General features: G+C 41.3%; 2 protein-coding genes across 2 annotated transcripts; both read right to left on the reverse strand.

Annotated features, from left to right (window-relative positions):
- Nucleotides 1-16,583: 16,583 nt before the first annotated feature.
- On the reverse strand, nt 16,584-18,389 carry LOC131996229 (uncharacterized). Its single transcript, XM_059365715.1, has one exon. It carries the CDS (start codon nt 18,387-18,389, stop codon nt 16,584-16,586), a length of 1,806 nt encoding a protein of 601 aa, XP_059221698.1.
- Nucleotides 18,390-24,817: 6,428 nt separating this feature from the next.
- On the reverse strand, nt 24,818-26,653 carry LOC131996230 (uncharacterized). Its single transcript, XM_059365716.1, has one exon. The coding sequence runs from the start codon at nt 26,651-26,653 to the stop codon at nt 24,818-24,820; it is 1,836 nt and encodes a 611-aa protein (XP_059221699.1).
- Nucleotides 26,654-27,156: the final 503 nt, after the last annotated feature.

A 27,156-nucleotide genomic window follows, 5' to 3' on the forward strand; every position in this document is an offset into this window, starting at 1 on the left:
AGACCTGCTTGACAAGCCGCTTGATCTAAAGATTCCCCCTTTTAGCGCAAAACCTCACGTTCTAGATCCTGTAGATCTACCTTGAGGCTTCTGGTGGCTACATCCACAAGTCATTGATTTGGATGATGCCTACAATAACAGCCCAGAAGGTATTGCTTAGACAGAATGTTGTGTGCATTAGGAGACAAAAATACTACACGTCTCCTGATGGAGGTGGTCCACATGAGAACTGAGGAGACATCCCGTCGCAGTTTGGAGGGCGGCATTCTGACAGATCTGAATAATATTGCACTGCGTCTCACAAAGCTGACGAGACCTCACTGGCGCTGCATAACTTACCGCAGATCGGCCAATTGCTTTGTTCGTGGTCAGGTTTCTTTTTCTACCCCCCAAGTGCTGCCGGCAAATGAGTTGAGGACCTTGTTTCTAATTTTGACTTTATCGCAAATTGCTGTCAAATGTGACGCCAAGTATTTTAGAACACTTGTTGGTCGGAATCATTTCTGCATCGACCATCACAGTCAACTCGGCATTAACCTTACGCGTATATGTAGTGAACAATATGGCTGAAAATTTGGTGGCAGTTATCTTCAGATTTCTGCCAGCGAAATATGAGGCAGGTTCGTTGCGGTAGATGTTCAACCTATCGCAGATGTCAACAATGGATGGGGGGCCTGATGCCATGATCGTACAATCGTCCGCATATGATACAATTTCTATGCCGTCTGGAGGAGGTGGAATGGAGGATAGCTAGAGGTTAAACAGTGCCGCCATAGGGAACTCCCTGTTTCACTCTACGGTGCTTCGACTTCTTATCCCTAAATTCCTCAATGGCCTGGCTGGAGGGACGTAGTGGCGATATTCTCAAATAGTTTGGCATGGCTGACCATGTCGAATTCCTTCTATAGGTTCAGTACCGCGAGGACCGTCCTATTACATGGCCTTGGCTGATTAAAGCCACGGCAAATGTGTGCAGAGATGGCTTGTAAAGCAGTTGTTTTGCTTTGCAGTCTACGAAATCCATGTTGATGCTCGGCGAATGGAAATTTTCCTACGAGGCTCCGGAGGAGTAAATGCGTCTTTGCTACTGGTGAGAGAAGGGAAATCGGTCTGTACCACTCCCCCAAGCTCCGGTCCTTTCCAGGCTTCAGTAGCGGGTTCACTCTGGCCATTTTGCACACGTCGGGAACTATAAGAGTGTTCTAGAGTCCCAGTGGGCGTGGTCCTCATGTTCTCTGAACCTGTTGTATGATCTTCATTTCGCACTTCTTGTAGATAACAGTCTACCAAACTACTGAGGCGTAAGTAAGTATTGGTCTTATCACGCTCCTGTAGATCCAATGGATTATCCTCTGATTCAGGCTCCATTTCAAGCCTACGGCCCGTCTGCTCACTACGCTCATGAATGTGCCATTTCCAATTCAGTTTCCTGTCCAAGATCACACTTAAGTATTTGATCTTGTCAGATATCGAAATCGTTTTATTGAGGAAACGTGGTGCATTAAATTGGCCCACCTTCGTCTTCCTCGTGAACAGGCATATTTCAGTCTTCTCTGGGTGTCCATTAAGACCTCTGGGTCTAGCCCAGTCATATGCCATATGCAAGATCCTTTCAGCCTTTCTGCATTGCTGGTTCGGATCCTTACCCCTTAGAAGTATTATAACATCGACTGCATAACAGTCAGGTTCAAATCCCTCCTCAGTCAGCATCCGTAATAGGTCTTTTATGGTGGTCACCCATAGGAGTGGCCATAAAATGCCCCCCTGTGGCGTGCCCTGTGCCACTTTCTCCCTTATATATGCCATGGGACACACAATTTATCCATCTGTTCCCTAGCATATGGTTTATCCAGTCTCTAAGGACCGGGTCCACCTGGTTATAGTCTAAGGATTCGATCAGTGTGTCGGTGCGCACATTTTTATGTCTACCTTTTGGCAGCGAAGAATTCTTCTATTTTATGCACAACCTCGTTCAGGGCAGTCTCCATCGACCTTCCCTTGACATAGGCATGCTGTTTGTATTTAAGCAGTTCGCTAGATGTCCTACTCTTTATCATGGTGCCTACTATACGTTCTATGGTTTTGAGTAGAAAGGACGTAAGGCTTATAGGTCTGTAGGTCTTTGGTGTCTTATAACTTGCCTTGCCGGGCTTGGGTATAAATACCAATCTTGCCTCCTGCCAGGATTTCGGAGTATATACAAGTCTCAGGCACGCTGCGAAAATATTGGCCAGGTGGGGCGCCATGGCGGTGGGTACCCAAGATTCGGCCCGGCCGAACTTAGCACGCTTTTATTTTTTTTTTTTTTATTTTGTATTTGTTTATAACATCCAGAAGGATGAGACCCATTGATAACCCTAACGACCAACTCAGAATAACTTGCTGATTCAATTTTGCTATGTTCGTCTATCTGTTTGCCCATGTTATATTGTAAGTATGAATCGTCATTTGCATCTAATCGTTTTGAAAACTAGTAAGAAGGCAAAAGTCGGGTGGTGCCGACTTTAAAATACCCTACACCTACCCCATAAATACAAAGTGGGAGATATGTCTAATTCTGAATCAATTTTTGTTGAAGCTTGGCGTATGTTTTCAGATGGGTTATTAAAATCCCCGTATCAAATTTCGAGCAAAGCAAATATGCTTTAGAAGTGAAATTCGGGCGGAATACATAATTGGCAGCTATATCCAAATCTGAACCAATTTCTATGAAATTCACCAGTGATGTCGTGAGTCATAGGAAAATCCTTCCTGCCAAATTTCGAGAGAATCGGTTAACAAAGGAACACTTTATTGCAATATTTCTCAAAATCGGGGGAACATATATATGGGAGCTATATCGAAATCTGAACCGATTTCTAGCAAACTTTATAAATATTATGGAAGACGTCGAGGAAAGCGTTGTACAAAGTTTTGGCAAGTTTTGTCATTAAATGCGCTTGCAGTGGCTCTAGGAGTGAAAATCGGGCGATATATATATAGCAGCTATATCTAAATCTGAACCGATTTCTATGAAATCCACCATGTCGAGAGTCATTGGAAAATCCTTTCTACCTAATTTCGAGAGAATCGGTTAACAAATGACTACTATATTGCATTATTACTGAAAATCGGATGACCATATATATATGGGAGCTATATCTAAATATGAACCGATTATTTCCAATTTCAATTGGCCTCGTCTCAAAGCCGAAAAACATGCCTGTACCAAATTTGAAGACGATCGGATGAAAAATACGACCTGTAGTTTGTACACAAGTTAACATGGATAGACAGACGGACATATCTAAATCGAATCAGAAAGTGATTCTGAGTCGATCGGTATGCTTATCAATGGGTCTATATCTCTTCCTTCTGGGTATTACAAACAAATACACTAAGTTATAATACCCTGCACCACAGTAGTGATGTTACACCCTGTACCACAGTAGTGATGTAGGATATAATTATGGGCGTTGTGTCCCTATTTTTCATGGCCGCTATATGGGAGGTCTTAACGCCCAATTTAATTTTGGCGGTCATAATGCCCAAAAATGATTGGACCTTTTGACGGTTGGGCGTTATGACAGGTCACCCTTGCTGCTGGCAATGACCTTAGATTGCAATGAACGGTACCGATTACCCATTATAGAATAGCAGATCAATACTTGCAGGTGTTACAAATGGTTTGACAAAATTTAGGTGATTGTTGGAAACATATTGTCCGATATCTGTACAAAAATAGTCATAATTCGTTAAAAATCGAAAATTTTTATACCAACCACCGAAGGATGGGGGTATATTCATTTTATCATTCCGTTTGCAACACATCGAAATATCCATTTCCGACCCTATAAAGACGATCTAGACATGTCCGTCCGTCTGTCTGTTGAAATCACGCTACAGTCTTCAAAAATAGAGATATTGAGCTAAACTTTGCACAAATTCTTTTTTTTTTTATCCATAAGCAGGTTAAGTTCGAAGATGGGCTGTATCGGACTATATCTTGATATAGCACCCATATAGACCGATCCGCCGATTTAGGGTCTTAGGACCATAAAAGCCACATTTATTATCCGATTTTGCAGAAATTTGGGACAATGAGTTGTGTTAGACCCTTCGACACCCGTCGTTAATTTGGCCCAGATCGGTCCAGATTTGGATAAAGCTACCATATAGACCGATCCTCCGATTTAGGGTCTTAGGCCGATAAAAGCCACATTTATTATCCGATTTTGCTGAAATTTGGGACAATAAGTTGTGTTAGGCCCTTCGACATCCTTCATCAATTTGGCTCAGATCGTTTCAGATTTAGATATAGCTGCCATATAGACCGATCCTCCGATTTAGGGTCTTAGGCCCATAAAAGCCACATTTATTATGCGATTTTGCTGAAATTTAGGACAATGAGTTGTGTTAGGCCCTTCGACATCCTTCATCAATTTGGCCCAGATTGGTTCAGATTTATATATAGCTGCCATATAGACCGATCCTCCGATTTAGGGTCTTAGGCCCATAAAAGCCACATTTATTATGCGATTTTGCTGAAATTTAGGACAATGAGTTGTGTTAGGCCCTTCGACATCCTTTATCAATTTGGCCCAGATTGGTTCAGATTTATATATAGCTGCCATATAGACCGATCCTCCGATTTAGGGTCTTAGGCCCATAAAAGCCACATTTATTATCCGATTTTGCTGAAATTTGGGACAATGAGTTGTGTTAGGCGACATCCTTCACCAATTTGGCCCAGATCGGTTCAGATTTAGATATAGCTGCCATATAGACCGATCCTCCGATTTAGGGTCTTAGGCCCATAAAAGCCACATTTATTATCCGATTTCGCTGAAATTTAGGACAATGAGTTGTGTTAGGCCCTTCGACATCCTTCATCAATTTGGCCCAGATTGGTTCAGATTTATATATAGCTGCCATATAGACCGATCCACCGATTTAGGATCTTAGGCCCATAAAAGCCACATTTATTATCCGATTTCGCTGAAATTTGGGACAGTGAGTTGTGTTAGGTCCTTCGACATCCTTCTTTAATTTGGCCCTGATCGGTCCAGATTTGGATATAGCTGCCATATACACCGATCCTCCGATTTAGGGTCTTAGGCCGATAAAAGCCACATTTATTATCCGATTTCGCTGAAATTTAGGACAATGAGTTGTGTTAGGCCCTTCGACATCCTTCATCAATTTGGCCCAGATCGGTTCAGATTTAGATATAGCTGCCATATACACCGATCCTCCGATTTAGGGTCTTAGGCCGATAAAAGCCACATTTATTATCCGATTTCGCTGAAATTTGGAACAGTGAGTTTTCTTCGGCCCTTCGTTATCCTTCTTTAATTTGGCCCTGATCGGTTCAGATTTGGATATAGCTGCCATATACACCGATTTCTCGATTTAAGGTTTTGGGCCCACCAAAGGCGCATTTATTGTCCGATGTCGCCGAAATTTGGGACGGTTGGTCAGGTTAAGCCCCTTGACATATTTCTGCAATATGGCATTTCAGCAAAATTTGGACAAAATTTGGGGCTTGTAAGGGCTCAAGAAATCAAATCGAGAGATCGGTTTATATGGGAGCTATATCAGGTTATAGACCGATTTGTACCGCATTTGGCACAGTTGTTGGAAGTCATAACAGAACACCACATGCAAAATATAAGCCAAATCGGACAAAAATTGCAGCTTGTAAGGGCTCAAGAAATCAAATCGGGAGATCGTTTTATATGAGAGCTATATCAGTTTGTAGACCGATTTGAACCGTACTTGACACAGTTGTTAGAAGTCATTACAAAACACCACATGCAAAATATGAGCCAAATCGGACAAGAATTGCAGCTTGTAAGGGCTCAAGAAGTCATATCGGGAGATCAGTTTACATGGGAACTATACCTAAATCTGAACTGATATAACCCATTTGGAAACCCCAATGACCTACATCAATATTAAGTATCTGTGCAAAATTTTAAGTGGCTAGCTTTACGCGTTCGACTGCTATCATGATTTCGACAGACTGACGGACGCACGAACATGGCTACATCGACTCAGAACGTCGAGACGATCAAGAATATATGGGTCTTAGACGTTTATTTCGAGGAATATATGGGGTCTTAGACGTTTATTTCGGAAGTCTGTTACGACTTCCAATAACTGTGTCAAATACAGTCCAAATCAATGCATTACCTGATATAGCTCCCATGTAAACCGGTCTTTCAATCATCTTTGTTCGGTTTCTAGAAGCTTTAAATTTTGCTGGTTTGACAGAAGTTTGGTATGTAGAACAAAATTGTCCTTCATCTAAACATTTATAGCAATCAATGGTGGTGATTTCCCAAGATTCGACCCGGTCTTACGCTTTTACTTGCTAACAATATTTTTTATCAAATAAGTTATTTCATGTTATGTTTCTTTGTATATTTCTTGTGTATGAAGGTCTTTGTGAATATATTAAAAGAGATTCTAATTTTTTTCATATAAAAAACATAATGTGAAAACGAAATGGACTGATATATATATTAAATACATTTTAAGATAATATCCCCTCTGTATCATTAAACCAATATGTATTGTAAGGAAAAAACCCACAACAACAACAACAAACTAATACTAATCATAAGTAGTTCGATTTGAAACAATTTTTCCTATCGTCAAATGAAAAACCTATTCTATATAAACATATATATTTTGTAAGCAATTTTTTGCTATTTTATATAGAAAAAAAAAGAAAACTGAAAGTAAAATTATAGCAGCCAATGAGCATAACTATTAAATATTAACAAACAAATCAATCATATTTGTAAAAGAATTTTTTTTTGTAGAAAAATGAAAATCTGTTTATGGTAAAGAAAACAATAATAAAATAAAAAAAGAAAATTGTGTATGTTGTAAAGTAAAGGTTTTTTCATTATTACATTCATTCTCAAAAGTTTATAGTAAGTATAGACATTGTCATTGCCATCATTGTCGTTTAAAATCGCATGTAAATTTCCTTTTATAACCTTCTATACATCAATTTGTTTACCTTTGTTCTCTGGTGCGTATACGTCATATAATACGTATATGGGTACGTATACGCTCCAGTGTACTGTTAGTTGTGTCAGGTGCTACTGAAACGTAATACATGAAGTATAGATGGGCAGCATACACATATGCACATAAAAAAATAAACCAATATGGAAAGGCAAAAGTCGGTCGGGGCCGACTTTGTAATACCCTACACCTACACTAAGGACACAAAGTGAGATCTAAATCTAATTCTAAATCAAATTTGATGGATCTCGTCGGATGTTTTCAGATAGGCTATTAAACAATCCTTAACAAATTTCGAGCAAATATGTTTAAACTGTAAAAGTACGGTTGCCAAATGACCAAACTTCTTAGATATTGTGGTGGGCATCAAGGAAATTCACAATTTTGGCAATATTGGTCATTAATGAGCTTGCAGTGACCCTAGAAGTGAAAATCGAGCGAAATACATATATGGCAGCTATTAACAAATCTGAACCGATTTCTATGAAACTCACCAGTAATATTAAAAGTCAAAAGAAAATCCTTCCTGCCACATTTCGAGAGAATCGGTAAACAAATGAGCAATTTATTGCAAGATTTCTCAAAATCTGACGAACAAACATTTGGGAGCTATATTTTAAGCAAACTTCCTAGATATTGTGGTAGTCGTCTGGAAAAGGGTTGTACAAAGTTTAGGCAAGTTTGATCAATAAATGCGCTTGTAGTGTTTCATAGGTAGGTATATGGAAGGTAGATCTATATATATGGCAGCTATATCTAAATCTGAACCGATTTCTATGAAATTCACCAGTAACTATTTTTTGCCAAATTTCGAGAAAATCGGTTAACAAATGAGCACTTTATTGCAATATTTCTCAAAAAAGCTATATCTAAATATGAACCGATTTGAACTAAACTTCTCAGAAATTGTGGTAGTCGTCGAGGAAAGCGTTGTGTTTTGGCAAGATTGGTCAATAAATGCGCTTGTGTTTATAATCCATTTTGGTTGCCCAAAAAGTAATTGCGGATTTTTCATATAGTCGGCGTTGACAAATTTTTTCACAGCCTGTGACTCTGTAATTGCATTCTTTCCTCTGTCAGTTATCAGCTGTTACTTTTAGCTTGCTTTAGAAAAAAAGTGTAAAAAAATTTGATTAAAGTTCATTCTAAGTTTTATTAAAAATGCATTTACTTTCTTTTAAAAAATTCGCAATTACTTTTTTGGCAACCCAATATATACTTTATGGGGTCTCAGACGAATATTTCGAGTAGTTACAAACAGAATGACGAAATAAGTAAACCCCCATCCTATTGTGGAGGGTATAAAAATACCAGTCATAGAAAAACACCACCTCCAAAATTTCAGGCAAATCGAGTAATAATTGCTTCTTTCAGAGGCCCAAAAAGTCAAACTGGGAAGTCGGTTTATATGGCAGCTATATCAGGTTATGTACCGATTTAGATCATACTTGGAACAGTTGTTGGAAGTCATACCAAAATGACATATGAATAATTTCAACCGTATTGGATAAGAATTGCGCCCTCTAGAGGCCCAAGAAGTCTAATCGGAAGATCGGTTTATATGTCGTCTATATCAGGATATAAACTGATTTGGACCATACTTGACACAGTTATTGAAAACATAAAACATATCATACATAATTTCGGCAAAATCGGATAAGAATTGCGCCCTCTAGACGGACGAATGGACGGATGGACGGACGGATGGATGGAAGGATGGTTGGACGGACGGACGGACCGATGGACGGACGGACCGTTGGACGGACGGACCGATGGAAGGACGGACCGATGGACGGACGGACCGATGGACGGACGGACGGACGGACGGACATAGCTAAATCGACTTAAAATGTCATGATGTATTGTATATATATTTCAGAGATGACATGACGAAATAAGTATACCCCCCATCCTATGGTGGAGGGTATAAAAATGAAGATATTGAGCTAAGTTCGTAGATGGCTATATCGGACTATATATTGGCAGCTTTGTCTAAATCTGAAGCGATTTCTATAAAATTCACCAGTAATGTCGAAAGTCAAAAGAAAATCTATCCTATCCTATATCTAGAGAATCGGTTAGCCAATGAGCACTTTATTGTAATATTTATCAAAATCGGCTGAACATTTATATGAAAGCTTTATCTCAATCTGAATCGATTTCGAGCAAACGTTATGACGGAGAAGTCATCTAGAAAAGCGTTGTACAAAGTTTTGGGAAGATTGCTCAATAAATGCGCTTGCAGTGGCTCTATGAGGAAAAAAAGGGCGATATATATATATGAGAGCTATATCTAAATCTGAACCGATTTCTATGAAATCCACCAGTAATGTTGAGAGTCATAAGAAAATCACTGCTGCCAAATTTCGAGAGAATCCGTTAACAACTGACCATTCTATTGCTGTATTACTGCAAATCGGATGAACATATATATATGGGAGCTATATCTAAATCTGAACCGATTATTTTCCAATTTCAATAGTCTTTGTTTCTAGGCCAAAAAACATGGCTGTACCAAATTTAAAGACGGTCGGATGAAAACTGCAACCTGTACACAAATTTACATGGACAGACGGACGGACAGGCAGACGGACATAGCTTAATCGAATCAGAAAGTGATTCTGAGTCGATCGGTATACTTGTCAATGGGTCTAACTCTCTTCCCACTGGGTGTTACAAACTAATGCACTAAGTATTATTAACCTGTACCACAGTAGTGATGTAGGGTATAAAAACAACCAGAAGCACCCGAACAGTGTAAAGAACTTTGTGTAGCTTCATTCGGCTGACTCTATTTCAAAGCTATTTTTTTTGTTGTTTGATGGTGTTCACACAAACACACTTTGGTCCTTTCAACGGTGGTAGTGTGGCCATCACTTATATATAGTAACCTTAATGGTTTTTTTGGATGTTTTATTTAGGGTTATATTGTGAACTATAATAAACTATAGTCTAATAATCTGTTATAGACTGAAAGCTTCCCATTTGTGCTTTAAACTGTTGTTGTTTTTAAATTCTACAATTTTTATAATTTATGTACTCTCCACCATAGGTTGGGGGTATACTAATTTTCTCATTCCATTTGTAACTCCTCGAAATATTGGTCTAAGACCCCATAAAGTATGATCATCATGACATTTTAAGTCGATCTAGCCATGCCGGTCTGTCTGTCCGTCTATCTGTCTGTCCATCCGTCCGTCCGTCCATCCGTCCGTCCGTCCATCCGTCCGTCCATCCGTCCGTCCATCCGTCCGTCCATCCGTCCGTCCATCCGTCCGTCCATCCGTCCGTCCATCCGTCCGTCCATCCGTCCGTCCATCCGTCCGTCCATCCGTCCATCCATCCGTCCATCCGTCCGTCCATCCGTCCGTCCATCCGTCCGTCCATCCGTCCGTCCATCCGTCCATCCGTCCGTCCATCCGTCCGTCCGTCCATCCGTCCGTCCATCCGTCCGTCCATCCGTCCGTCCATCCGTCCGTCCATCCGTCCGTCCATCCGTCCGTCCATCCGTCCGTCCATCCGTCCGTCCGTCCATCCGTCCGTCCATCCGTCCGTCCATCCGTCCGTCCATCCGTCCGTCCATCCGTCCGTCCATCCGTCCGTCCATCCGTCCGTCCATCCGTCCGTCCATCCGTCCGTCCATCCGTCCGTCCATCCGTCCGTCCATCCGTCCGTCCATCCGTCCGTCCATCCGTCCGTCCATCCGTCCGTCCGTCCATCCGTCCGTCCATCCGTCCGTCCATCCGTCCATCCATCCGTCCATCCGTCCATCCGTCCATCCGTCCGTCCATCCGTCCGTCCATCCGTCCGTCCATCCGTCCGTCCATCCGTCCGTCCGTCCGTCCATCCGTCCGTCCATCCGTCCGTCCATCCGTCCGTCCATCCGTCCGTCCATCCGTCCGTCCATCCGTCCGTCCATCCGTCCGTCCATCCGTCCGTCCATCCGTCCGTCCATCCGTCCGTCCATCCGTCCGTCCATCCGTCCGTCCATCCGTCCATCCGTCCGTCCATCCGTCCGTCCATCCGTCCGTCCATCCGTCCGTCCATCCGTCCGTCCATCCGTCCGTCCATCCGTCCGTCCATCCGTCCGTCCATCCGTCCGTCCATCCGTCCGTCCATCCGTCCGTCCATCCATATAGCTGTCATATAAACCAATCTGGGGTCTTGACTCCTTGAGCCTCTAGAGGGCGCAATTCCTATCCGATTTGGCTGAAATTTTACATGAGGTGTTTTGTTATGATTTTCAACAGCTGTATTTAGTATGGTTGAAATCGGTCCATAACCTGATATAGCTGTCATATAAACTGATCTTAGATCTTGACTTCTTGAGCCACTAGAGGGCCCAATTCTTATCCCATTTTGGCTGAAATTTTTCATTAGCTGTTTTGTTATGATTACCAATAACTGTGCTAAGTATGGTTGAAATCGGTCCATAACCTGATATAGCTGACACATAAACCAATCTGGAGTCTTGACTTTTTGAGCCTCTAGAGGGTGCAATTCCTATGTAATTTGGCTGAAATGTGTCATGTGTGTCAAATATAGTCTGAAGCGGTCCATAGCCTGATACATCTCCCATATAAACCGATCTCCTAATTCTAATCTCCCAAATTCTTTTATTTTTAGGCAAATAAAAGATAATTTGTCTAAAAAGAGATACCGGAAATGAACTCGACAAATGCGATCCATGGTGGAGGGTATATAAGATTCGACCCGGCCGAACTTAGCATGCTTTTAATTGTTATAATGCTGTTATAAAATAATCCTTATTACGAAATGAAGTCAATATTACCACAACCTTTGTATCATATGCACAATTTGTGTCGTACTCCAAATTTTGCCTCAGTACAGTTTCTCTACTTCAAACATGAGGTTGTCAGGCATATCTTTCCTCGTTGTTAACATTCTTGTGGCTGCAAGTTTGTTAAGTTCAACGATGACTCAAAAAGCCTATAACATTTCTTTACCTATTGAAATTCCTTTCAATTTGAGTGAAATGCAAGAACTGAGAAGTCAAATGGCCTTTATCATTATTGAAACATCAGCGCTACCAGTGTCCAAGAGGCCCAAGGGCTATTATTGTGTGCCGTCATTCTTAAAAAAGGATTACAATTTCAATTATCCTGGTTGTTTGCTGCACTATTTAAGGAAACCCATCTTGGAGGATTAATTTTTTTGGAATGAAATAAGAAGAAAAAGTAAAATTAAGTAAAATAAAATAATATTAAAAAAATTATAATAAACAAGTAAAAGCGTGCTAAGTTCGGCCGGGCCGAATCTTATATACCCTCCACCCATAGATCGCATTTGTCGAGTTCTTTTCCCAGCGTCTCTTCTTAGGCAAAAAAGGATATAAGAAAATATTTGCTCTGCTATTCGAGCGATATCAATATATGGTCCGGTTTGGACCACAATTAAATGATGGTAATGAGAGGATCCGTCGTACAAAATTTCAGGCAAATCGTATAATAATTGCGACCTCCAGAGGCTCAAGAGGTCAAGATCCCAGATCGGTTTATACGGCAGCTATATCAGGTTATGAACCGAATTGAATCATACTTAGCACAGTTGTTGGATATCATAACAAAACACGTCGTACAAAATTTCATTCCAATCGGGTAAGAATTGCGCTCTCTACAGGTTCAAGAAGTCAAGACCCAAGATCGGTCTATATGGCAGCTATACCAGGTTATGGACCGATTTGAACCATACTTAACACAGTAGTTAGAAGTGATACTATGACACTATGTGCAAAATTTCAGTCAAATCGGATGAGAATTGCGAACTCTAGAGGCTCAAGAAGTCAAGACCCAAGATCGGTTTATATGGCAGCTATATCAAAACATGGACCGATATGGTCCATTTGCAATACCAACCGACCTACACTAATAAAAAGTATTTGTGCAAAATTTCAAGCGGCTAGCTTTACGCCTTCGGAAGTTTGCGTGCTTTCGACAGACAGACGGACGGATATGGCCAGATCGACATAAAATGTCACGACGATTAAGAATATATATACTTTATGGGGTCTCAGACGAATATTTCGAGTAGTTACAAACAGAATGACGAAATTAGTATACCCCCATTCCTATGGTGGAGGGTATAAAAATGCAATAAAATAATACACCACTACTAGCTCCCTTATATATGCTCATCAGTTTTTGGGTAATTTGCAATAATGTTGTCATTTGTCAACCGTATTTATTACAGTTTGAACCTATTTGCTCGAAATTTTATAGGAATTCTTTAATAACCCATCTTAAAACATGCACCGAGGTTTAGAATTGGATATAGCTCCCACATTGTACTTATAGTGCAGTTATAGGGTATCATACAGTTGGCCCCCCCCCCTCGACTTTTGCCCTTCTTTACTTGTTTTTGTTTGTCGAAATCATGATTTTGTGACTCGTTTTCATCCGCGACTCGTTCGCATCCGCACCTCGTTCGCATCCGCACCTCGTTCGCATCCGCACCTCGTTCGCATCCGCGACTCGTTCGCATTCGCGACTCGTTCGCATTCGCGACTCGTTCGCATCCGCGACTCGTTCGCATTCGCGACTCGTTCGCATCCGCGACTCGTTCGCATCCGCGACTCGTTCGCATCCGCGACTAGTTCGCATCCGCGACTAGTTCGCATTCGCGACTAGTTCGCATTCGCGACTCGTTCGCATCCGCGACCTGTTCGCATCCGCGACCTGTTCGCATCCGCGACCTGTTCGCATCCGCGACCTGTTCGCATCCGCGACCTGTTCGCATCCGCGACCTGTTCGCATCCGCGACCTGTTCGCATCCGCGACCTGTTCGCATCCGCGACCTGTTCGCATCCGCGACCTGTTCGCATCCGCGACCTGTTCGCATCCGCGACCTGTTCGCATCCGCGACCTGTTCGCATCCGCGACCTGTTCGCATCCGCGACCTGTTCGCATCCGCGACCTGTTCGCATCCGCGACCTGTTCGCATCCGCGACCTGTTCGCATCCGCGACCTGTTCGCATCCGCGACCTGTTCGCATCCGCGACCTGTTCGCATCCGCGACCTGTTCGCATCCGCGACCTGTTCGCATCCGCGACCTGTTCGCATCCGCGACCTGTTCGCATCCGCGACCTGTTCGCATCCGCGACCTGTTCGCATCCGCGACTCGTTCGCATTCGCGACTCGTTCGCATTCGCGACTCGTTCGCATTCGCGACTCGTTCGCATTCGCGACTCGTTCGCATCCGCACATAGCTTGTATCCGAGCTTTGCTCGCATCCGCGATTCGTTCGCATCCGCGCCTAGCTCGCATCCGATCCTAGCTCGCATCCGTGATCCGTTCGCATCCTTAGATATCATAGCCGGCCGTAGGTAGCTTGTTGTCCCATGCACCCTCCCCCTGATCTTTTCGTTCCGCAGACCTTTTAGTGGAGACACTTGAAATCCTAATACAAAGACGCCAGCCCCGAGCACAGAACCGAAAGCGACGATTCAGCCAGGCCAGCGCTCAATTACACAAGGAGAATTGGACAACAAAGTGCCTGTTATATATCCCAAACACCATTCATTGCGCACATCGACACCTGACGCCTTCCAATAATACCCACCGAAAGTTCACGACCAAGTATAAATCGACTGCCGTCGGCAACCGTGCCGACAAAACAGTACCAACAAGTGGGACCTTTTGAACTCGCGAGGGCCCGCCGTCGAGACTACAGCAAAAACTAAGCTTCAATGAACCAAATGGTTCGATGGATGGTCGAGAGACCAGTTTACATGGGAGCTGTATTAGGTTATGGACTGATTTGGACCGTATATGGGACAGTTGTTGGAAGTCGTAACGGTGTAGTATGCAATATTTCAGCCAAATCGGACAAAAATTGCGGCTTTTATGGACCTAAAACCGAGAGATCGGTCTATATGGCAGCTGTATCCAAATCTTGACCGATCTGTGCCAAATTAACGAATGATGTCGAAGGGCCTAAAACAACACACTTTCCCAAATCTTAGCCAAATCGGATAATAAATGTGGCTTTTATGGGCCTAAGACCCTAAATCGGAGGATCAGTCTATATGGCAGCTATATTCAAATCTGGACCAATCCGGGCCAAATTGTCCTAAATTTCATCAAAATTGGATAATAAATGTGGCTTTTATGGGCCTTAGACCCTAAATCGTAGGATCGGTCTATATGGCAGCTATAACCAAATCTGGACCGATCTGAGCCAAATTAATGAAGGATGTCAAAGGGCGTAAAAAGCACACACTTTATTCTCCTCAGACCCTAAATCGGCGGATCGATCTATATATATCTAAGTTGACGAAGGATGGCGAAGGGCCTAACACAACACACTGTACCAAATTTCAGCAAAATCGGATAATAAATGTGGATTCTATGGGCCTAACACCCTAAATCGGCGGATCGGTCTATATGGGGGCTATATGAAGATATAGTCCGATATAGTCCATCTTCGAACTTAACCTGCTTATAAACAAAAAAAGGATCTGTGCAAAGTTTCAGCTCAATATCTCAATTTTTAAAGACTGTAGCGTGATTTCAACAGACAGACGGACGGACATGTCTAGATCGTCTTAGATTTTTATGCTAATCAAAAATATATATACTTTATAGGGTCGGAAATGAATAGTTCGATGTGTTGAAAATCGAATGACAAAATGAATATACCCCTATCCTTCGGTGGTGGGTATAAAAATTGATATTAATTTACAAATATGGTTGCTGGCTTTCGATAAGAGTTCGATGAGTACCTTGACATGGGTCATAACCGGAGACTGTGCCATAGGCCGCATGGCGGCGAGCATGAGGATACCGCACAATGACTTCTGTAGAAGTTGTCTCGATGAGGATGTGGGGGAGACCATTGAGCACTTGCTGTGTTCTTGTCCGAGTCTGCAGATACTTAGGCTCTCCTTTCTGGGGAGCCGTTTCTTCTGTGATCTGGGTGAACTTGCGAACTTACCTCTGATATGTCACGTGAGGTTTGTTGAGAGAACAGGATGGTTCCGATGGGAGGTGCCACCAGCTCCGGCGTAGGTAGATCCGTGCTTGTGTGGGGACGGGCGTTTCTACACTCCTCCTGTTATTCTTCCTTTTATTCGTGTATAACCTCTAGTTCGAGGTCTCACGGCTTTCTCTCTCTAGGGTACCATAATGGGCCAGGCTGGCCTCCGAGTGAACTCACCTTTGGTGGGCAACTTATTCAACCTAACCTACAAGTATGGCTTGTCTATGGCTATTTAATATTTATTTCGGCAGTCTGTAAGGCTACACACATAGACATTAAATCGATGGACAATCTTATTGTTATAAATCTCACATTACTTTTTTTTACAAAAGTACTAAGTCTAGACACAATGACACTTAACCAAATTAGTCAAGTGTTTCAACTTAAGTAAATGGGTAGTTTTTATTAAAGCTGTGCAGGGTCCACCCTTGGGAATTGTGTTAAACCACTTAAAAAAATCATTCAGTTCGGCGGGGCCGTATTTTATCAAAATTTAATCGCAATTGAATAAAAATAAAACCGAAAGCGTTTATTTAACATTTTCATTGCAAAAATCTATTCAACTCTTAATCTAAAGACAAATTTTGTTTTCTATGACCTATTGCCAGCTCCATTAGAAACACGAATCCACTTAAAGCCCAGCCTGTGACTGCTATGGTCCAAAGTGAGCATAAATCTTCCACCAGCAGAACCTTGGGTCCTCGATTACTAGCTGTAGATCTAAGCAATGAGATTTCCTTTGTCTTAAGCATATCCGAAAAAGTGCTAGTTTGCCAGGCATCCATTAAACCTAACTCGTGTACCCGATGTATAAGATAATCCAAAGGCTCCTTGTATTCCGAATCCTTTTGCAAGCGTATAGCAAAAGAAAAGCTGGATTTAATGGTCAAATTATCGTAGAGGCAAAATATCTTGTCGGTCAGACCCTGCTGTTGTCGCTTGAATGTCTGCCATACACTAGAGGTCATGTAATAGCCATAGGAGGTATTGAAACTTCGACGAAGCTCTTGAAAGAAGGTGCTGTTGTTTGTAATTACCATATTTTTTATGGGATAAACAGGCTCCGTGTAGATGCTCTCGGTGGCTAAACTCAGCAAAGGTGATTTATTAAGTTCATCGTAGCTGTCTATGGGTTTATGATAGGGTGGGGTGGTGAAGAGCGTTCTCATTCTTACCACAAATTCCACGCTAATACCCAGGCCATTAAGAAACATGAGCAGATATAGCAACTTCAAGCTTAGATTTGGCGTCTTGCTGGCAATGAACGATTGTCCCAAGACACTGGGTAAGGCTTTGTCATTTATGGCAAAACTCCAAACATCCAATAGGCCTGCGAAAATCCATTCAATGAGGGAATGCATAGTGGAAAATATCAACGATGATATGGCAATAAAGCTAAAGAACTGAACATTCAATAGCATTGCATATAGCTCTCGAGTGTTGAAAGGTATTGGGCAAGGTACCATTAAACTGGCTACTATTACCTCAATTGGAGCTGAATTCAAATGCCATTTGCCATCATTGCCACTATCAAAGGTAATGGGAATATCGATGAGATTTTGTTCCATCAATGCAGCGATTCGGGTGTAAAATGTTGATTTATCCAATGCGGGGGTGTTATACATTTCCAGCGAGGCATTGAAATGTTCGGCAAACAAAAGAGTCAGCCTGGCCCAGGTTCCACTCATTTGCAGTTTACCCTGGCTATCCAAAAAGAGAAAAACACGAGGCATAGACTGCTCAACAAAGATAATAATGGATTTCCGATGCATATTACGCCAGTACTGGGGATAAAAGGGCTCTAGAACATGGGTTCTCAAAACCCAATGGTATCTGGGATAAGGGTTGAGATGGTATAGAGAATTGATTTTTCCTTCTTTTGTTGCTACAAAAGCCAAAAGTATTTTGGTCATTCTTAATTTTTGGCTTGCTCTTAAAATATTCTTCTTGAATAGATTTCCAAGTGGTGTTTCATTCCATTCAGTAATGATAAGAATTTTTGTCTGCCACATAAAATTCAAGCTGTCCTCAAGTGATTTAAACAATTCTGGCTCCCAGCTTCTTGGCATTACAATTACGGAAATAATTTCTGAATTGAAACTTTGTTTTAGGTTCCCTGTGTGGCCTTTTCCCATAATCATTTTAGGGAAATGTATCTTTGTTATGTCCTGTGTGAAAACCTCTTCTGGATGTGATATAAACAACACTATGGTGTTGTAGGGACTTTCCCTATAGATATCCGCCAATAATGTTGATATAAAGCCATTGGTGGTATGGTAGTCATTTGAAGGAAAATCGGTTTTGGAGCCTTGTTTTGAGTGATGTACACCGCCTATAAGCAGCAGTAACAGTAATCTCTGTAAATGTTGCATTGCAACTAAATTTTGAATTAAACTCAATTAAGCAGTGAAAAGCAACAAATTTGAGCAGGGGTATATAATTAATGATTTTAACAAGTAATCAATAATATTGATAAATGTTAAATACTTCCTCGTTGCCTACTACTACTTAAATTTTTATATATTCTCCACCATTGGATGGGGTGTATACATTAGACCGTCCCATCGTATAAGGGTGAAACATTTTTTGCAAATAGAGAAACTCATATTTCCATTTTTTTATACCCACCACCATAGGATGGGGGTATACTTATCTAGACATCATCTCGATGGATTCTGGGTCGATCTAGCCATGTCCGTCCGTCCGTCTGTCGAAATCACGATAGCGGTCGAACGCGTAAAGCTAGCCGCATGAAATTTTGTATAGATACTTACTATTTATGTAGGTCATAAGGGATTGCAAATGGCCCATATCGGTTCAGATTTTGATGTATATCCCATATAAACCGATCTCCCGATTTAACTTCTTGAGCCCCTGAAAGTTGCAATTTTTGTCCGATTTGGCTGAAATTTTGCAGGTAGGGTTCTGTCATGACTTTCAACAACTGTGTCAAGTACAGTCTAAATCGGCCTATAATCTTTTATAGCTCCCATTAAACCGATCTCCCAATTTGAATTCTCAAGCCCCTGGAAGCCGCAATTTCCGAGTTAGTCTGATTTGGTTAAAATTTCTTTTCTGTTATGGCTTCCAACAACTGTGCTAGGTACGGTCCAAATCGGACCATAACCTGATATAGCTGTCATATAATCCGATCTGGGATGTTGGTTTCTTAAGCCTCTAGACTCCGCAATTCCTATCCAATATGGCTGAAGTTTTGAATGACGTGTTTCGTTATGACTTCCAAAAACTGTGCTAAGTGTGGTTTAAATCGGTCCATGTTTTGGTATAGCTGCCATATAATCCGATCTTGAGTCTTGGCCGAACTTTGAGCGCTTTTACTCGTTTCCTTTTGATTCAAATAAGCAAACTTTGAAATATTATGGCGATCGGTTAAGGATAACCCTTGCCACCACGACCTCCAAAGTTGATTGTAGTGCTTTCTAAGGAATCCAGTTGAGCATTTTAGCTTTTAACATGAAATTGGTAAACTAAGTAATATTTTAATGAAATTTATTACAAAATCACAAACTGTACCCTACATCACTACTTTGGCTGTGATAAAATGTTTAGTAAGACTCAGAAATTCCTGTTGATTTGGCTTAGCAATGTCCGTCTGTCCATATATCCTTTCTGTCCGCTGTCTTCTTTTTATAACCCCCACCATAGGATGGGGATATGTACACTAATCTAGTCAATCCGTTTGTAACACCTTGAAATATTCGTTTAGGACCCCATGTATGTATATTCTTGATCGTCTCGACGTTCTGAGTCGATCTAGCCATGTCCGTCCGTCCGTCCGTCTGTCGAAATCACGATAGCTTGAAATTTTGCACATATACTTAATATTGATGTAGGTCGGGATGAACCATATTGGTTCAGATTTAGATCCCCTGAAATATTGCAAAAAGTGTTTTGTTGTGACTTCCAACAACTATGCTAAGTACGGTCCTAAAGAACTAGGGCGAACAACAGTAAGATGGGTCCAAGAACCGTTGCTTATGTCGCTAGGCACAGTTTGGTGATGGCAGTTGTCGATAAGGGAGAAGAACAGGGCTGCATACCTAGGAATAATTGGAGTGGAATAGTCAATGGACTGTCATCAGTATACTCCGACGTCCTTGCAGAATTTCTTGGGTCTCCTCCAGTTTATGACGATGCAGGCTGGTATCGGGGCCGTTACAGACCAATTCGGGGATCAGCTCTTAATTGAAATGTATTGCTGTGCGCTAAAAAGGATTGGAGAAATCTGGCCGGGTGCAACATTAGATTTAGGCAAGGTGGAAGATATTCCTTCTCAACCAATGGTGCTTGGTTGGATACCAAGGCTAGCCTCAGATGTTGAATCGATACTTGGAAGACTAAGGGAATGTAATCCCAATCTTTCAACCACCGACTGAAAGATTGGTAGATTGGACCAGGCTGATGGAGACCTGGGATCTGTGGATCTTAAGAGATGAGTCAGCAGAGGAACACCTCAAGTAGGTTAATGGCTATATTCCAAAGTAGAGAAGACAGTACTCTCTACTTTGGAATATAGCCATTAACAAATATGTTATTGTCTCTGGAAGAAAAGGGATAAAAGTGGTTGCGTATGCTGATGACGTGGCAAATGCGTTCAGGGGAAAGTTTCCCAGCACTCAGGAAGCTCTGGTGCAACAGCAAAGTAGGCTATCGAAAGTGGTCTAGGTATAAATCTGTGCAAGACAGAAGTAGTTCTTTTCAGCAGGAGATACAAGTTGCCTACAGTGGAACCTGTCTCCTTGGGAGGAGAGAATGTTCTATTTAGAGAAAGCGTAAAATATCTGGGTGTTTTGCTGGACAGGAAATTGAACTTCAAATTCAACATTTTGGAAAGGGCAAGAAAGCTATTGGCAAAAGTTGGGGGGGTGGTTTAGACCGCGTGTCATGCATTGGGAATGTACACAGTTGTCAGACCTATAATGCTAAAAGGTGTTGTGGTCTGGTGGACGGCGCTTCAAAAGTCCACCTACTGCTCAATACTTAATCGGATGCAAAGGATGGCCTGCACTGAATTTAATGCTACATCTTATTCCTCTGGACATTGTGGCTACCCAAATTGCAGCGACCATTGCCCTGAGGTTAAGGGAACTTTTTCATTAGTCATGTGACGGTTACGGACACTGTGTTATCCTTGATACAATATCCGTTGTTTCAGGCAGTGTAGATTTCACCCTACCTGAGCCACTTTTTTAAAAAACGTCCGGTCCACTATTTCTGAAAGAACTGTTTGGAACTACGATATCCCTGGTAACAGAAGTTACATAGACTTCTATACGGATGGTTCCAAACTAAACGACAAGGTGGGCTTTGGGATGTACTCTGAAGATCTCGAACTGGTCATATCGAAAAGGTTACCCAACCACTGCAGTGTGTATCAAGCGGAGATCCTTGCAATTAAGGAAGTGGTGGAATGGCTAAGATATAATGTCATTACGACGATTGGCATAAATATCTTCTCCGACAGCCAGACAGTCATTAACTCCCTAGAGAGAGTGTTTCCGAACACAAAAACCGCCCGCGACTGTCGCAGATCTCTCAACGAGATGGCTGAACAGTTCAAAATTTTCACCTGTTCTGGATGCCGGGCCACTGAGATATCCCAGCGAATTGTGAGGCCGACGAGCTTGCGACACTAGGAACTACCCTACACATTCCGAGATACTGGAATCTGTGGGTATGCCTCTAGCGACATGTATGTTTTCAGGACCAGGCACGAAGGACAACGAATGATAGATGGTCACAACGAAGGGGCTGTGAGCATTCCAAAACCATGTGGCCTAATCTAGACTTGAAGAGGTCTACTGCTTTGTTGTCATTGTATCTGTCAGGACGATTTTTTCAGAAGCTGTGAGGACATTGAAGAAGAAGAGACTATAGAACACTTTCTGTGTGTGTGTCCCGCACTAGCAGTTAGAAGGAGTTCCACTTTAGGTACTCATTTCTTTGAGAACCTGTCTGATTTAGCGGATGTGAACATTCGCAAGTTATTGGGCTTTTTAAAGCGATGTGGATGGTTCAACGGTAGGAACTAGAAGGCATCTTCCTTCTTCTGTTCCTGTGGTATCACTATGAACGAAAACGTCTAAGCGAGTCTGATAGCAGACTGCCACTTAAACCTAACTTGACCTAACGGTCCATACCGGTCTGTAATCTGATATAGCTCCTATATAAATCGATCTCCCGATTTGACTTCTTGAGCTCCTGGAAGCCACAATTTTCATCCGATTTGGCCTAAAATTTTCACATGGTATTCTGTTATAACTTCCAACAACTGCGCCAAGTACGGCTTCAGTCGGTCTTTAACCCGATATAGCTCCCATATAAACCGATCTCCTCCTGCAAGCCACAATTTTTCCGATTTGGCTACAACTTGTCTTCTCTAAAGCATCCTTCGTTTGAGCTCTAAATTTGTCGTGATTGGTCTATGTACCCATTTGGAGGGTTTTGGACGGCCCCCGAGGCATCCGACACCAACAATAGAAACCATGTTTTGTTTTGACTGTGAGAGTGCGAAAAAAAAAATTCTAACCATTTGCATTACCAATCTCCGGGATCTGGTGTTTTTGAAATTTAGGGTAATGAGAAGTGCTTTTTAGGAGAACGATGGTATCTCAGACATTTCGAATCAAATATGGATATCAAATTAGTACTCCACTCCCAGATCCCTTTAATTTGAGCCCCATATTGCCGAGGTCGCTAAATATGAAATGTTTGGAGAGTGTTTTGGGGCTGGGGTGGCCACCGGCACTTTACCCTGAAAATAGATATCAAATTTGTTCCTTACTCCCAAATACCGTTGATTTGAGCTTCATATTGCCATAATAGGAAATGAAGTTCGGTTCAGGGGGTGTTTTAGGGTGTACTACCAAACTCTTGGCTCCAAAATTAGATATCAAATTCGTTTTGTACTCTAAAATACTTTTCGTTTAAGTCCCATATTGTCATAATGGGCCAATCAGCTTATATGACTTATTTTCGGAAGGAAAGTGCCACCTAATCCTAAATACCATTTATTTGTGAGATCTGACCCAAATATGGTTCAGACTGGACTATATTTAGATATAGCTGCCATATAGACCGATCTCTCGATTAAGGGTCTGAAGCCCATAAAAGCTTTTTTTAATCGATTTCACAGAAATTTGAAACAGTGAATAGTTTTACGCCTCCCAACATAGGACTCAAATATGGTTCAGATCGGACTATATTTAAATATAGCTGCCATATAGACCGATCTGCCGATAAGGGGTCTGAAGGCCATAAAAGCTTTATTTATTACCCGACTTCGCTGAAATTCGAAACAGTGGGTTCCACATCTGACTTAAATATGGTTCAAATCGGACTATTTTAGATATAGTTGCCATATAGAGCGATGTGCCGATAAAGTGTCTGAAGCCCATAAAAGCCCCTATTCTTGATCAGCGAAAAAAACCCGCCTGTTCGTCTGTCTGTTGAAATCACGCTACAGTCTTTAAAAATAGAGATATTGAGCTGAAACTTGGCACAAATTCTTTTGGTGTTCATAAGAAGCTTAAGTTCGAAGATGGGCTATATCGGACTATATCTTCATATAGCCCCCATATAGACCGATTTGCGATGTAGGGTCTTACGCCCAAAAAAGCCGCATTTATTATCTGATTTTGCTGAAATTTGGGACAGTGAGTTGTGTTAAGCCCTTCCAGATCTTTCTTTAATTTGGCCTGGATCGGTCCAGATTTGGATTTAGCTGCCATATAGACCGATCCACCGATTTAGGGTCTTAGGCCCATAAAAGTCACATTTTTTATCCGATTTTGCTGAAATTTGGAACAGTGAGTTGTGTTAGACCCGTCGACATCCTTCTTTAATTTGGCTTAGATCGGCAAAGATTTGAATATAGCTGCCATATAGACCGATCCGCCGATTTAGGCTCTTAGGCCCATAAAAGTCACATTTATTATCCGATTTTTCTGAAATTCGGGATAGTGAGTTGCGTTCGGCCCTTCGACATCTTTCTTCAATTTGGCCTGGATCGGTCCAGATTTGGATATAGCTGCCTTATAGACCGATATCTCGACTTAAGGCTTTGGGCCTATAAAAGGCGCATTTATTATCCGATTTTGCCAAAATTTGGGACAGTGAGTTGTGTTGGGCCTTTCGACATCCTTCGTTAGTTTGGCTCAGATTGCTTCAGATTTCGATATAGCTGCCATATAGACCGATCCGCCGATTTAGGGTCTTGGGCCCATAAATGACGCATTTATTGTCCGACGTCACCGAAATTTGGGACAGTGAGCTGTGTTAGGACCTTCGACATCTTTCTGCAATATGGCCTAAATCGGTCCAGATTTGAATATAGCTGCCATATGACCGATATCTCGATTTAAAGTCATGGCCCCACAAAAGGCGCATTTATAATCCGATTTTACTGAAATTTGACATAGTGACTTATGTAAGGGTTATCGACATTCGTGTCGTATATGGTTCAGATTGGTTTATTTTTAGATATGGCTATTAAAAAGACCAATATTTTGCTATGCACAATTGAACAGTGACTTATACAATACTTATTAGTATTTGGCCCTAATCGGAACATATTTCAATGTACCTGCTGTGGGGCATAAGGTATGCATTTTTCACCGGATTTTGATGAAAGGTGGTTTACATGTATATCCGAGGTGGTGGGTATCCAAAGTTCGGCCCGGCCGAACTTAACCCCTTTTTACCTGTTTATTATCCCAATGTAGGAGATTTTTAAAATTTCAATAATTACATATCTATGGAACAAAAAAAGTGTTTATTTTCAAGAAAATGTATATTCTTTTAAATTATTTAATAATTTCTTCAGATTTTTTCTTCTATGTCCTAATGCTAGCTCTATAAGAAACACCACTCCACTTATTGCCCAGCCTGTGGCTGCTATTGTCCAAAGCGAATACAAATCTCCTACCAGCAATGTAGTTGGCCCATTATTAACCGCTTTTGGTCTTAACAATGAGATGTCCTTCGTCCTTAGCATATCCGAAAACGTAGTCATACGCCAGGCATCCATTAAACCCAAATCGTGTACCCGATGTATAAGGTAATCCAAAGGCTCCTTGTATTCCGAATCCTTTTGTAAGCGTATAGCAAAAGAATAAGTGGATCTAATGGTCAAGTTGTCATAGAGGCAAAATATCTTGTCGGTCAGACCCTGCTGCTGTCGCTTGAACATCGGCCATACACTAGAGGTCGTGTAATAGCCATAGGAGGTATTGAAATTTCGACGTACCTCTTGAAAGAAGCTATTATTGTTAGTTAACATCACATTTTTAAGCGGGTAAGGAGGCTCCGAGTAGATGGCGTTTGTGGCTAAAATTTGCACAGGCGATAGATTGAGTTCATCGTAATTATCTACGGGTTTGTGGTATGGAGGGGTGGTGAAGAGCATCCTTATTCTTACGGCAAATTGAATACTTATACCCAGGCCATTAAGAAACATGAGAAGATATAACAGCTTCAAGCTTAGATTTGGCGACTTGCTGGCAATGAACGATTGTCCCAAGACACTGGGTAAGGCTTTGTCATTCAAAACAAAACTCCAAAAATCTAATGATCTTGCAAATAGACAATCGATGAGGGAATGCATAATGGAAAACACCAAAGAAGATATGAAAATAATACAAAGAAACTCAAAATTCAAAACCATTGCGTACAGCTTTCCCGTGTTGATAGGTACTGGACATGGTACCATAAGTTTGATTTGCGTTACTTCAATTGGAGCTGAGTTCAAATGAAATTTGCCATCGTGGCCATCATCGGTGGTTATGGGAATATCGATGAGATTTTGCTCCATCAATTCAGCGATTCGGGTGTAAAATGTTGATTTATCCAATACGGGGCTTTTATACATATGCAATGAGGCATTGAAACGTTCGGCAAACAATAGTATCAGCCTGGCCCAAGGTCCATTCATTTGCAGTTTACCCTGTCCATCCAAAAAGAGAAAAACACGAGGCATAGTTTGTTCAACAAAGATAATAATGGATTTCCGATGCATATTACGCCAGTGCTGGGGATAAAAGGGTTCTAGAAAATGGGTTCTCAAGACCCAATGGTATCTGGGATAAGGGTTGAGGTTGTACAGATATTTGATTTTTCCTTCTTTTCTTGGTATAAATGCCAAAAAAATTTTTGTCATTCTAAATTGTTGGCTAATGCTTAAAACGTTCTCCTTGAAATAACTTCCAAGGGATGTTTCATTCCATTGAGCAATTATAAGAATTTTCGTCTGGCGCATAAAATCCAAGGTTTGTACTAGTGACTTAAACAATTTGTGATCCCATCTTTTTCGCATAACAATAACCGAAATGATTTCCGAATTGAATCTTTGCTTTAGGTTCCATGTGTGACTTTTCGTAATTATTATTTTAGGCAAATTTGTTTGTATTGTGTGCAGTCTAAATTCCTCCTCTAGTCTTGATATCATTAACACTATGGTATTATATGGACTTTGCTGGTAGATCTCGGCCAGCAGTGTTGATATACAGCCATTGCTTGAATCGAAGTCATTTGTAAGAAAATTGTGTTCCAGTGACTGTTTTGATACTGGCACTGCGGCTATAAGATATATTAATACAAGTCTTTGCAAATGTTGCATTGCAACTAAGACATAAAAACGTACTTAATTAGGCGGTAGAAATGAACAACGAACTTGAGAATCAGCTCATAATTAATGATGCGAAAAGGTTATTAATGCTTAATAAAAATGACTATTAACTATCCACGATTTGATAGATATACATATATAATGATGAACTATGTTAATCACAGGACATGGTATGAGATAAATTCTAATTTGAAAAATTAAATATTGTATCTTTAAACCAGTGATCAATGTTCTCATGTATAAAATCTAGTCAAACTCTGAGTTGAAAACAATATGGATCTCGATCGATATGAACATTAGAGCTGGCAAACTATCGATAATCGTAACATTCAATATCGATACTTTCGTTAATTTCCCATCGCCTATATTTCAAACGAAAATGAGAAGTAAAAATCAGGAGATCTATTTATATAGAAGCAATATCAATACACAGACCAAATAAAACTGAGGTTGATCAAATCAGTTGAAAGTCATAAGAGAAATCATTGTACAAT

Source organism: Stomoxys calcitrans, chromosome 3, assembly GCF_963082655.1.
Source record: "Stomoxys calcitrans chromosome 3, idStoCalc2.1, whole genome shotgun sequence".
Classification (NCBI taxonomy): Eukaryota; Metazoa; Arthropoda; class Insecta; order Diptera; family Muscidae; genus Stomoxys; species Stomoxys calcitrans.